Source organism: Trachurus trachurus (genome assembly GCF_905171665.1).
Source record: "Trachurus trachurus genome assembly, chromosome: 7".
Classification (NCBI taxonomy): domain Eukaryota; kingdom Metazoa; phylum Chordata; class Actinopteri; order Carangiformes; family Carangidae; genus Trachurus; species Trachurus trachurus.
Window position 1 is genome coordinate 15,635,403 of NC_139901.1, and position 12,985 is coordinate 15,648,387.

Consider the following 12,985-nt stretch of genomic DNA (forward strand, 5'->3'; position numbering starts at 1 on the left):
AGCCTCTTTAATAGCATTGGAGTGAAAAAATTACACTTAAGCTATTAAACTCTATTTTTTAATAACGGTAGCACAAGAAAACAAGAACATGCAATCCATGAGAAAGATATTTAATTCATCAAATCTAGAACCCAATTAACCAGTTCTGCTTTCAATGGATTTTTAAAATAGGAAACAGTATGGTGGTTGGAAGAAAAAAAAACAAAAAATAAAAATAATCTCAAAAAAAAAATTCATATTTTAAAATATATATATATAGATATATACAAATCCTCCAGACAATCCTTTGAAACAAAAACTTTTTACAGGAAAATGTTTTGATCCCTTACTACAGTGCTGATCAAAGTTGAGTAATGACAGATAATCCCCAGCATTGTGATAAAAATGGAAAAAAGAAAAAAAAAATCAACAGGTTAATAGAAAAGAAAGTGTGATCGCCACCCACTTCATCCATTTGTTTTAATAAAAGCTCTCAATCTCTGTTTTCTTATGTTTCCTCTGCAAAAGAAAGAGAACAACAGTTTGCTTGGAATGACTATTTACCATAACTTTTTTTCAAAGTAAACACAGATTATAAAGAACTACAACAGCTAATCTACACAAATCGAATGGACCCCAGACTTTGAAACACAGATGGGTAAATGTTTCAAAGAGAAAAGGTTACTGGGGTATATGTAGAATTGCTTTATTACTAGATTAGACCTCGTTATGATGAATTGGACGTGAATACTGGTTGTGAACTCTGAGGACAGTCTGCTTTATCTTTTAAATAATTATTCACGCAACGGTGTAGAAATCTGAGGTAAAGCAAATTCATCAACTTGCCATTTCAAGCTAAATGCCCCCAAAAATGATTTAGAAATTTGGTTCATATGGGTGCTCGACAACACAGTAGTGTCCCATCTGTTAAACTTTACAAAGGCGCATAAATAGAAAGAACTGATTTAAAGGTAAACTACAGACTACAGGAAACTAAAGGGGTCAGGGTTAGTAACATTCGCCTTGAAATATGCATTCACTGATGTGGGTGGCTGACAAGTCAAATAAAGTCAATGGTAATAATAATATAATAATATTAGCAGCCAATTCAAGATAAACATCAGTCAAACATAATGTGTGCTGAAAAGATCAATTGTGATGGGCCTTTTTTCCCTTCTACCTGTCATGAATGCATATTCAAATGTAATGTGACTAGTCTCTTCAACGTGTCTTCATTCAGTACAGAGGACGACTGGCTGACACCTAAGCCAGAGCAGCTGCACACTTTTATCACAAAAGATGAAATTATAAATTATAGTCTTCAGATTTCATCTTAAACATCATGTTATTTTGCTATTTAACACTAATGACTTTCAGTATATAACTTGTTACAAATAAGTATAAACCAATATATTAATCAAAAGTGGGCAGATTTATTTCATTTGGGACAAGAACATGTACTGGAATCAGATAATTGAGGAGGGGGAGGGGGACATTTACCAAAAAACATTTCACTGCAAATAATTCTTTTTCAGTGTGGTTCCTTCTTGATGACTTTATACTTACCCCATGGGGTTAAAAAGGCAAAAGGCAGCATTTTGTTTTACCTACTACTGAACAAATTGCAAATCAGCTCTAAAAATGAGGTTTGGGGTCCTCAAAAACAAAACAAAATGAAAAACAAAAAGAAAAACTACTTTTTAATAGACAAAGGCAAAATTTCCAAACTAATTTGATCCATGCTGTTCATATCCTCATCCAACACTGTGAACCATGGATCAAACTCGTATTTTTCATGTTATCTTTTCATGTTACTGTCCCACTTACAAAAAAAGGAAAACAAATCTCTAACCCTTGTCTCTCCTCACCAGCTGCGACTGATAGATTTCAAACAAGAAGGAGGGGAAGGCTAAGTGGGAGGTTTTAACTAGCAAAAGGTTTCGCTGTGTCGTCCTTGCCTTTGTATGTCCTCTTCCCGTGTGTGAAGGGTAGGTATCTGTACTTGATCATATGCTGGAGTGGATGGAGAAGAAAAAGAGGAATTAACAACAGGTATTTGTAAATAGTGCTAAAACAGTTTTCCTAACTAAACCCATGTGATAGAAGAGTAAAACTACTGCTGATTTTATCAAGTAAATAAAAAAGAAGGAAATAGTGCTTAAAACCTGGCACTCAAAATTAAACACGCAGTCAAATAAAACTTATCCAATTGACCCTTTGGGATGAACCACAGTGTTTGTATTACACAAGTGTGACTTCAGTACAGCTACACTGTTAATGTATGCAGTGCATGTAAATGTAAGCCAATATATGTTTTGTCTTTTTTCACCTTGATCTGCCTCTTCATGGTGATGCAGAAGAGCATGATGAAGTACATTACAAGTATAGGCCAGAACACTGGCACATTGAAGGCATCAAAAAATGTGCAAATCATGGCGATGACGATGCCTTTTGTCGCAGAATGCCTAGAAAGAAAAATAACAACCTCAGTTAAGACAGTGTAATCACATTTGTTTAGCATAATTCAACAACATCCTAAGCTATAGCTCAGTCATTTACTGAATGTTTTATGAATGCCCATAATGTTCACAGTTTAGTTAAGATTTGATTTTCACCACTATTATTTCATTTTTCAGTCCGAAATACATAAGTGGTAGGGATGCCAAAATTACATTTTGCCACCAGTAGTGATATTATCTATCATCATGAGACTCTTTACAGTATTAGCCTCACACACTTTCCCACGGCTGAGATGTTGTTTTGGTTGCCTGGTGGATATACTACACAGCACACTGTCTCTCTCCGCTGCAGACACTTCAGGTTAGGTTTTAATTTCTTTCTATAGTGCCGGGTGAAGAGACAGCTACAGCACCCATGTTAATTTTCCAACAGGTTGCCATGGTGGTGAAAATCAAATCTAAACTAAACTTAAAGCAGAAGTGAGTGATATATTTGTGTTAATATAAGTCTTAAATAGTTATATCTTCCGACAGCAATCACTTACATAGAGTGTTTGGACTGAAACACGGGTCTGTCAGTCCCTCTGCTCTGCTCTGAGCCGAAGAGAAAACATTTATCGTATCCTACAGTTTTTATCCAATGAGGAGAGAGAACGGCATGCAGGGCTGTGTGTGCAGCCAAGGAACGCCGTGAATGTGGTGACGTAGCGACGAGGACTGTTATGGTGCGTTCAAGGAAACTCGTATTTTTCCGACCGTGAAGTGGTACCAGTTCGATCTGGTACGAGTTCACCGGTCAGAAGTTACGAGTGGCCGTTATAGTGACTTTCACCGGTAAAACAGGTCGGAAAAACACGAGTGGGTTGCCTGGAACGCTACAAAGTCGTAAGTTGTGACTTGAAGCTGTAATTTACGATTTCAAAAGCCTGCCTGGAACGCAGCATTAGCGAAAACGACCGGATCACTCACTTCTGCTTTAACTAAAACCTTAAAGCAGAAGTAAGCGATCCGGTCGTTTTGGCTAACTTCCTGCCAGTCGATGGAGTTAGCAGTCCCCGCCCTCGTCCCTACGTCACCACATGCACGTGCATCCCTTGGCTGCACACACAGAGAGGACCGCCCCTTTATGCCGTTCTCTCTCCTCATTGGATAAAGGTTGTAGGATACAAGGAAAGTTTTCTCCTCGGCTTACAGCAGAGCAGAGTGACTGACAGACCCGTGTTTCGAACCAAACACTCTATACAAGTGATTGCTGTCGGAAGATATAACTATTTAAGACTTATATTAACACAAATATTCCGCTTACTTCTGCTTTAATATATTTAAACACAGAATTTGTTTGTCAAAGTTTGTTGAAGTCAGAAGTCAGACACCAAACAATAGGTTCACCGTGAACCATTCACAGCAATGTTTTCCTATCAGTGTGCCTAAATCCTTCTCATATCTGCTCTGGGTAAAAAAGAAAAAAAAGATTTTGCCTCATTATGTGGCCAGAAAGAAACTGTGTGGATCAGTGAACTACACTCAGCTCCAGAAACAAGTCGCAACGCAAATAACAAGCTTCGACATATTTTTAGGCTAACGGGGAGAGTTATGATTGAGCCTTCAGTTTCATAATGCAACTGTGGACAGATTGAGGTCACTTCATCATGAATGTCTCTAAAACAGCAGTACAAACCACACTCTGACCTTCTGTGTGCTGCACTATGATATTCTACTTGACATATCCACACACCTGAAGCTCATTTTCAGTTCGTTCTGCCTGTGTGTAAAGAGCAGAGTCTATGTGCGATGTTCTGACACCTTTGTAGGTGCATATTACTCTTGACAGTGGCCCTCAAAACACTGCACCACACACTTCAGACTAGTGTATTTGACACAAAACAACAAGTTCTGGATATTGGAGGGAATTCTCATGGAAGGTATACACACGTTTTTTCATTACTCTAAAAATACAGTCTAAATTCACAACATCCATTACTTCAGACTGTTGGCGAAATTGTGGGGAGCACCATGCGAACCACTCACACATTTTCTATTTTTGTCCATCACTAAAACCTTTTTGGAAAAAAATTACAGAATCTTTCTTTTCAATTTTCCAATTAAAAAAAACATTGGAACCAAAATGCATTGTTTTAGGAATAACACCAGCTGAACTTACAAAAGAAAAAGACAAATATTTATACAGAATACTTGGAATAGCAGCTTTGAAGCAAATAACAAGAAATTGGCAAAAATCTATCTCGCCTTCTTTTAATAACTGGAAATTAACTGTAAACAATATTCTGGAAATGGAAAAAATTACATACAAGCTGTGTCTCAATTCAGGGGCTGCAGCCTTCGGAGGACCCAGCCTACACGGTCTCCGGAGGCAACGGCTTCGGAGGCTCCTCCGTCGGCTGCATCAACGGTCGGTAAATGGGACGGTCTAGCCTTCAGAGCCTTTCCTGATCCGAACGTAAACAACGGCCGAACGTAAACAACGGCCGGACTTTAAACATTTAAAAGTGCCGCTTGTAACGGCTCTACCGCTCCTCCTCCTCCTTTTTTTTTTTTTTTTTTTCAAGAAGTAGAATCAATACAAGGGCAGTTATCATTAATATACTAATAAACAAACCATTGAACAGCAGCCAGGGGGGGGGGGCTTCAGGCTATTAAGTGAATAGAGAATAAAGAGCACAAGTAATGTGTTTTCATAGCTTTCTTATTAAAAGTTGTCACACACACCTCCGCTCCTCACCTGTGCAGCCAGAGCAGAGCAGAGCTCAGCTCAGCAGCGGGCAGCCACACCTCCGAGCCGGCCGCAGAGCCGGGTTACCGTGGCTACAGCACAGAGCTGCTACGTTCGATAGCTAACGGCTAGGTTGCTAATAACAACAACGGTGCAGCAAAGCATCTTGGGATACGGGAGGCCGCGAAGGATAGTAGCGATGCATCCTCCGAATGCAGGGCAAAGGAGGACGCATTTGGAGGCTGCATTTGGAGGACCCTTCGAATTTGGACGAATTGGGACAGCCTTCGCGCAGCGCTGTGACGTAATCAGCCTTCAAATGCACCCTCCGAAGGATGCAGACCCTGAATTGGGACACAGCTACAGAGTCAGAAATCAAGAACCAGAATGTCTGAAGAGATGGAATAAGTGGTTTGATTATATAAATAAATAAATAAACGGTTTTCAGCCCTGAAGAAATGTTTATTAGATCTCTGAAGAGAACAAATTTGTGTATGTATATATTGTATTTTTGTTTCTATTTTATGCCCCTTTTTTTTTTCTTTTCTCCAACTGTCTTTGTCCCCCCCCCCTATTATTAATATTCCCCTTAATAATATTATTATTAGTATCTTATTTATTTATTTATTTTCTTATTTTACTTTTTATTTTATTTTATTTTTATCCATTTATTTTTCATTTTTCCTTTGATGTTTTTCACACAAAAAAATGTCATAAATGTTGCAGGAACGTGCCAGTGACTGATAAGATATGTGCTGGAATATGAACTTGAATTCTGCAATAAAGTATTAAAAAAAAAAAAGACTAGTGTATTTGCCATTTAAACAACCTGGGTGCTGAATATGGATAATGACTGCGTGTTGCATGTTGGATACCTAGTGATAGCAGATTCTGGGAGGCACTGAAGAAAGAAAGAATACTATCTATTTATATAATTGTTATATTCATATGTTATTTTTCTTGGCAGCTTATTTTATCCCTAATGCTGTGTTTCCTCTTAAAGTTCTCTAGTAAGTGCTTTGTATTTTATTTTCAAAAGGTCTGGTTAACTAAGTATGTCTACAAAACAACTTTTGAAGAAGCTGTTCTGCACAATTACAAATACAGCTTAAAAAGTAATCACAATTTTAAGAATAAAATCATCATTCATGTTTCCAAACTCAACTCAAATGTTTTTTGCACAGTGATGAAGATAATGGTAAGTAGAGTGGGTCAAAGATTATCTTTACATATACCAAACAAATTGCAGCTTTAGACTGACAGATGCAAAACCACTCTCTTCCTGCTTTAGACACGAAGACTCATACTTTGCATAAACACAGGAGAGACAAGGTTTGACACAAACTAAAAGACCCATAGCTTTGATTATTAATCAATAGCATGTGCCTTGACACATCAGTTTTTAATGGCTCAGATATTTTAATTGTGGCTGTGAAGGTTAGTTCACCAATGATGGTTTTTGGAGTTAGACGTTTATCATAAAGTCATAAAGATGATCTATGGATGATGGGAATGAAGATGAGAAGCTGGAGACTTCTTCATTTACAAATGAGCTCTGCACGACTTAACCTTCGACCGCATTATGGACATTTGAATGAATTTATTTTTCAATCACTCTGTGCATGAACATGATGGGAACCCACACCATGAGCTGGACTCACCAGAATTTGAATTCAGGCAACCTCCTGATGAAGGGCCGGAACTCCTCATTCTGCTTGGTGGGAAGGGCCGGGCCCTCATCTGCATTAGATACAGGTCAAAGGATGATATCGTGGTTTATAAACTTGCAGAAGAATAAATTATGATTTAGCATTAAGATTAATAATACATCAAAATCCAAGCTAAAAGACAGAAGGCACTATCGTGTTGGCAAAACAATTCTTTTTTCTATGTTTATGTGGAGCTAACATTAGTGTAGATGCCATTGTAACATTGTGTGTGTGTATATAAAAACATGGGTGCACAAGACGGGTAGCGACTAAAGAGGTAACTTGCTGCTCACCACACATCATGACAACGCTACAAAAAATGTATCTAATTTAATTGAGTCAACTTGCCTTCGTCAAGCAGTGAAGGATCCACTTTTGGCGATAGAAAAGCGATGAAGAGGTTGAGATGATAGATGCCCAAAGCATATGTTACTATATACCAACCCTGAAAAGCAGAATAAGGAACATCGCCACATTAGAAGGTGTTCTGCAAAGTCAGTAAATTAAAGTGCACTTTTGTTAATGTAAATTATACAAACTACAAGAACAATTTGTGGAAGGAGAACAGTTAAGTAGATAAAGATAAATAAAAAAAACAAAGATCATGTCAGGTGAATTGGATATGAACTGTAGTGTTCAAACAGGCTGATACATATAATGCAAGTGTACAAAGAACAATAAAAATGTAGAGAGCAAAAAACAAACAACTGGCCCACACAAATATACATTTGAAGCTTTTAAACATTTGACCACACTTTGCTATTGGGTTAGGGTGTAGCCAGAATTTTGAGTGTTAAGCTGGGGTCAGACTACACGATTTTTTTGTCTTTCACGATGGTCTCCATGTCAGACTGAACAATCACAGTGGCATAAATTCTTGCCGTGTCTTGGTCGGGAGACTGGCAACACTACAAGTGGCACCCCGACTAATCATCGTTCATGACTGATCACAACCCTGTACGACAGTGATCATCAACTGGCGGCCCGCGGGCCGAATCCGGCCCGCCGAACCTTCCAATCCAGCCCGCGACTGAGAACTAATAGTTAACAAGTAACTATTATATTTCTCGGTCTCTGTTGGTGTGCGCCTGTAAGTCAATGCGCTGGGACACGGAGACACGCGCTCAAAGTGTTAGTGTGCGCCTGTAAGTCAATGCGCTGGGATAAGGAAACGCCTCGGTACCCAAAGCAACGTGCATGAAAGTTCAGGGAGCTGGCTGGACTGCAGGGTTTTCCCTGCCTGTCTGCAGAGCTGCCTGGGTGAGTTTGGCCGACGCCTTGGTTAAACCGGGTGTGTACGGCGGCCGTTCAGATGTAGCCTCTTTTGCGCACTCAAACCCATTCAGTGTAGATGCGTGTCATGCGCGCTCACAATCCAAAAACGATGTGGTAGCAGCGCGTGTTTGATGCTACTCTGTTGTTTTTTTGTGCACGTCCATGGCGCACAGCTGCGCGGACTTCCCCCTCCGGTGTTGTGTCCCGGTTCCCCCTCGGCCTGTGTCTCTCCTACTGTTTCCCACTGAGCTCTGCCTGTGTGTGTAAAAACGTCGCCTCCGAGATGTAGAATGTGTACTATAGAAGAGAAACACTACTGACTACTCAGGGCTACTGACTTGCAGGCCTATCATCAGAACCGATTGTCAGCCTCCTTTCATATTTAGGCTGAAAATCACAGGGCAGGTCAGCAGTGTAAAGCTCCAGCATGTGGGAGTATCTGAAAGTCCAGCTGTCAAGATTTTTCATTTTATATCATACCAAACACAAAAGATATGTATAAATGAAAATGATGAGCTTACAGGTAAAATAGAATATAAACAAATAAATTATTAGGCAAAAAGGTGAAATTAATTTCAATCCCGGCCTATTTGAATGTCCGGCCCCCAAGGTGTCTGTTGAGAAAGATTCTGGCCCTTCAACAAATATAGTTGATGACCCCTGCTGTACGAGTTCATAGGCCGCCGGGGAGGCGTCACAACAAACTGTCAATCATGGATACTGTAGCACTGTGTGATAGCGGTCTTTTGCTCAGACACGAAAATTAAAAGGAAGAAGAAATGATAGTGGAGCCGTTCCTGGGTCTGGTGAAGAAGACAGTCTGACTGTCTGTCCTTCACGGAGAATGTGGGGGATATTAACAGATGTGTAAACCTCAACATGTGTTCAGGCACACTGAGGAAGACGTTGTCGAAACCGGCCTGTGTGTGTTAAAGCAGAACTATGCAAGTCGGCCGGAAATAGCTCGCTCCTTCGTTGGTTTCTCTTTTTTTCCCTCTCCGGGGCTCCCCCACAGTTCTGGGAGGCACATGTCACTGTCGTAAAAAAAAAAACTTGCCGCCGCCACCACCCCCTCCACCCCCTACACGTGCTTGTGTTTACTGCTGAAGGTAGAGAGCGGTGTTTGCTAAGCAGGGAGCTAATGCTAACACGGAGCTAACGCTAATACGGCCACACACAGACAAAGACACAAAGACACAGACATACACACACATGAATAAAGGTTCCAAAACGCGAAGGCGTGTGTGTGTCATGATGTATTACATTATCTTATAAAAGATCCATGGTGTGTGTGTGTCTGTTAGCATTAGCTCCGTGTTAGCCACAAGCCGAACTTCATCAGTACAAACATTTCATGTTTCCATGGTTTCCTCCGACTTTCCGAACTCAAACCAATCACGATTCATGACATGCATGACGTCATCTGCGTTCTTATCTCGTACTGCCTTAAGCTGTTTTATTTATCACTCATTCACAAAACATAGATAGTAGTAGTGCAGTAATCATAGAAACAACAGGGTTAACATTACATTAATAATAACTGAAAAACAAATAAATGATACAGAAAATAAATAAATAAATAGAAATATTGTGCACATGAAGCACATGTTCACTGGGCGTAAACAATGCTTCAGAGCGCTCTGTCATCCTATTGGTCAACATCAAGGTTCACGCTGTAGGAGATGTCAGACTAGGCGAGGAAATAAAAAAAATTCTAACATACAGCGTCCAGCGTCGTACGCTGGTCGCCAGTTATGTCACACTACACGTCAGTTTGTTGTTCCCGATGCTCATAACCGGGCATGACGCTGGAAATGTGTCGGCCACAACGAAATCGTGTCAGTCTGTGTTACTTTAATCACACCTACGTCTCATGGAGCTCACATGTTCTGACTTCCCTGTGCAAATGACAATATACTAAAATGTCAAGTGTGACAGAAATGAACAGTTACCTGTAGTATGTACACTCTGATCAGGTAGACACCAATGAGTAGTAGAGTGGCTGCCCATCGCGCTGCATGGAATGGTGTTGACTTGTCTAGCCATGACTGATAGATCTGTTAAAATGCGCAACGAAAACAAAATGTCACCATCACACAACCATGAACAAACACTACTAAGCCTAAAGCTGTTTCACTTTCATTTTGATATTACTGAAACTGACTGAACACCCTGTGACAATGATTGGCCTAATTTCTGCCTAAATGTAAAGGAAAATATTGTTATGTGAATATGTGTTATTCCATGAAGCCTTGTCTTTCCCTGCTTGACTGACAAAAAAAAAATCATTGGATAAAATGACGCCAACTTGTCACTTACAATCAGAATGTAGTGATGGCAGTTTTAAAAGACTAATGCCACCTCTGAAAACAAAAGTTACGGAAAGACACTACAGAATGATAATGTTGACTATAAAGAAAAGAGGAATATGTGAAGGAAAGTGAAAGTAAAATGTTTCAATCGAAAACCTAAAGATATCCCTGCAGTTTATCTGTTTCTTTGATTTAACTACAATTACTGGCAAATATTTCCTGTGAGTGTTGAATGTTATCTTTGTGTCTATGATAATTTAAGCAACTTGATGTGCACTGTGATACCAGGTGCAGCATTACACAAGCATTTCAGGAAAAAAAATGCTACTGGCCTAGCTAAATTCATTCACTAAGTGACTTCAGTCACGATCAGTTGAATCATACAACATGATCATCATACAATTTGTCATTTAGGACAAGGTATCAAATGTTTTATTCTTAATAATGCAAATGATGTGTATGATATAAGCAATGGACATGTTACCTGTCCAACCCGTGTGAAGAAGGCAGCAACTACAGATGGTTTCCCATGGATTGACTCCCCAACACTGTCCCCTTCTGACATTCTAGAAGTGAAGATACGTGTTGATTAGTAATGCATACAGATAAAAGTTACCCAACTTGATTGACTGGAATAGACTACGTAAAATGTAGGGGCAGTATCATCATCGAAGATGTAGTTCCCTGTTCGTTTCACTCTCATTTGAAAGAGCAATGTGTTGAGCTGCTACACAGCTTTCGCTGTGAGACAAGATATACAACTTCTTTTATAATCCATAATACTGTTCAACAACAAATAGGAATACAAATCAAACAGATTTATTAACATAAATATAAAATTATTTTTAGATAACAAAGACCCTTCAGAAATACACTATATGGTATTAGGTGTTAAAGTAATCTACATTTCTGCAAGGCTTTTTCAACATACCGGTAATCAAAAAGCCCATGTAGTTTTGAAAGGGATTATAGGTGTTTAAGGTCATTAAAGCCATAAAGATAGAAACATGACATGGTATCAAAGCTCTAATGCTGAAAGTAGTCCCAAAAATAGATGAAACAGTAGAAGAGGTCAATGTTATTCCTGTCTCTACATATTAGTAGTTTTGTTCACAATTCCTTTTGCCAGCTTTTCACTAAAGGTACGGGCAAAACAATCAATTTGCTAAATCTAGGTAGGCTAATAGGGGAATGCACTCAGATTTGTGACCATTGTTTATTTTTCATGATTAGCCAATTCCAGCTGTGAAGAGCATTACTCCCGTGCCATCCTCTGTGTCATATATTGTTTTGGTTAAAAAATAAAAATAAAAAATGTTTTTTAATGGAGTGGACATGGTGTTGACTGCCAATACTTGCCCGGTCGACTTGACTAGTGCCCAGAAAGATCAGAATGATATTTGTGTTAATTGCTGACATAAAGGAAATGGGGTAGAGAACACAGACAAACCATCGAAATCTGATAACGACTCTGTTACACTTAACAATATTGCTTCTCCCTTTGCACCCTTTACCCTTTAACTTATCAAAAATCCATTGAATTGATAACGACACGATCGTGAATATTCTGGGTAAAAACTGATAGCTGAATGTTTGCGTTACCGTTTGAGGTCACGTAACACACAATTGAATCCTGACTGTGCTATGTTGAGGTTGCGAGTACAGTGCAATTTAAACATGAATGAACACGTATTTCATCTTAACAAAAACGCAGGACCGTGTTGAATTGTTCGAGGTTGTTGCTTTGCTAACGTTAGCTGCCTCCCTAGCTAACAACGTTAGGCGTCCGGGAAGCTAGCTAAACCGCAATATTATCAAAACAGACGCTCTGGAGAAAACTATAACGTGGCTGCGATAGAAATAGATGATGCAGTAGTGGTTCCTGTCGCTTCTTCGGTGATATTGTTTTGAGAATACTCACGATAGCTTACAAATTAGCCGTATGAATTGCTAACAAGCTACCCAAATGTACCTTGCCCTTTGGCCCAAATTGCAGTTGCTCTGGGTTGTGTAGTTTTAGTAAAGCCTCAGTTGTCCCCTGTCGGCCGTTAAAAGGATTCATGCAACTACAATTCCCAAAATCCGAGCGTATAAACCTAGCAAAATCAAATGTAGTCCACGACTCGTTTTATCTCCATTTCAAATAATGTGCCTAAGGAAAATATTGAACTACAAGTACCAGCAATGAATTCGATAGTTTGACAACTCACTTCCGGTGATACGATATTACGGTGCCAAAGGCTCTACAGCTAACCAGCTAGCCAAATTACAAACTAAACTCTTGTAGCCACATCAGTTTTCACAGAACGAATCAGTCCCTTTTCAGTTTGTACCTCAATATTTCGTTATATCTCTAAGTCTCCTTGTTGTTTTTGCAACTGCGGTGAAAATAATCAATGACGGTCCTTCCTTACCTGATACAGCCGCTGTTGTCACTACCCGGCACTACCTAGCTAGCTAAACTAGCCACCTCTCGTGCAAACCGGAGTGAACACGTCAGTACTTCCGCGAGGACTCGAC

At 39.5% G+C, this 12,985-nt stretch overlaps 1 protein-coding gene across 2 annotated transcripts; it reads right to left on the minus strand.

The window, feature by feature from the left end:
- rer1 (retention in endoplasmic reticulum sorting receptor 1) lies at window positions 1–12,985 on the minus strand. 2 transcript variants are annotated; one of them, XM_083976367.1, is made up of 8 exons: window positions 12,880–12,985; window positions 10,950–11,031; window positions 10,106–10,210; window positions 7,227–7,323; window positions 6,831–6,909; window positions 2,309–2,444; window positions 1,938–1,992; window positions 1–498 (listed from the first exon to the last, which is right to left on the minus strand). In XM_083976367.1, the coding sequence occupies exons 2-8, from the start codon at window positions 11,028–11,030 to the stop codon at window positions 488–490; spliced, it is 564 nt and encodes a 187-aa protein (XP_083832493.1). In that variant the 5' UTR covers window position 11,031; window positions 12,880–12,985; the 3' UTR covers window positions 1–487. The 2 variants fall into 2 exon arrangements, with proteins under 2 accessions (XP_083832493.1, XP_083832492.1); XM_083976366.1 differs by having other exon boundaries at window positions 1–1,992.

Coding starts and splice junctions, on each gene's coding strand:
- rer1 (XM_083976366.1), bottom strand. CDS start 11,030: ATGTCAGAAGGGGACAGTGTTGGGGAGTCAATCCATGGGAAACCATCT. Junction 6,910..7,226: donor TCCTTCACTGCTTGACGAAG/GCAAGTTGACTC, acceptor TATCTAATGCAG/ATGAGGGCCCGGCCCTTCCC. Junction 2,445..6,830: donor TTGCCTGAATTCAAATTCTG/GTGAGTCCAGCT, acceptor TTTTCTTTCTAG/GCATTCTGCGACAAAAGGCA.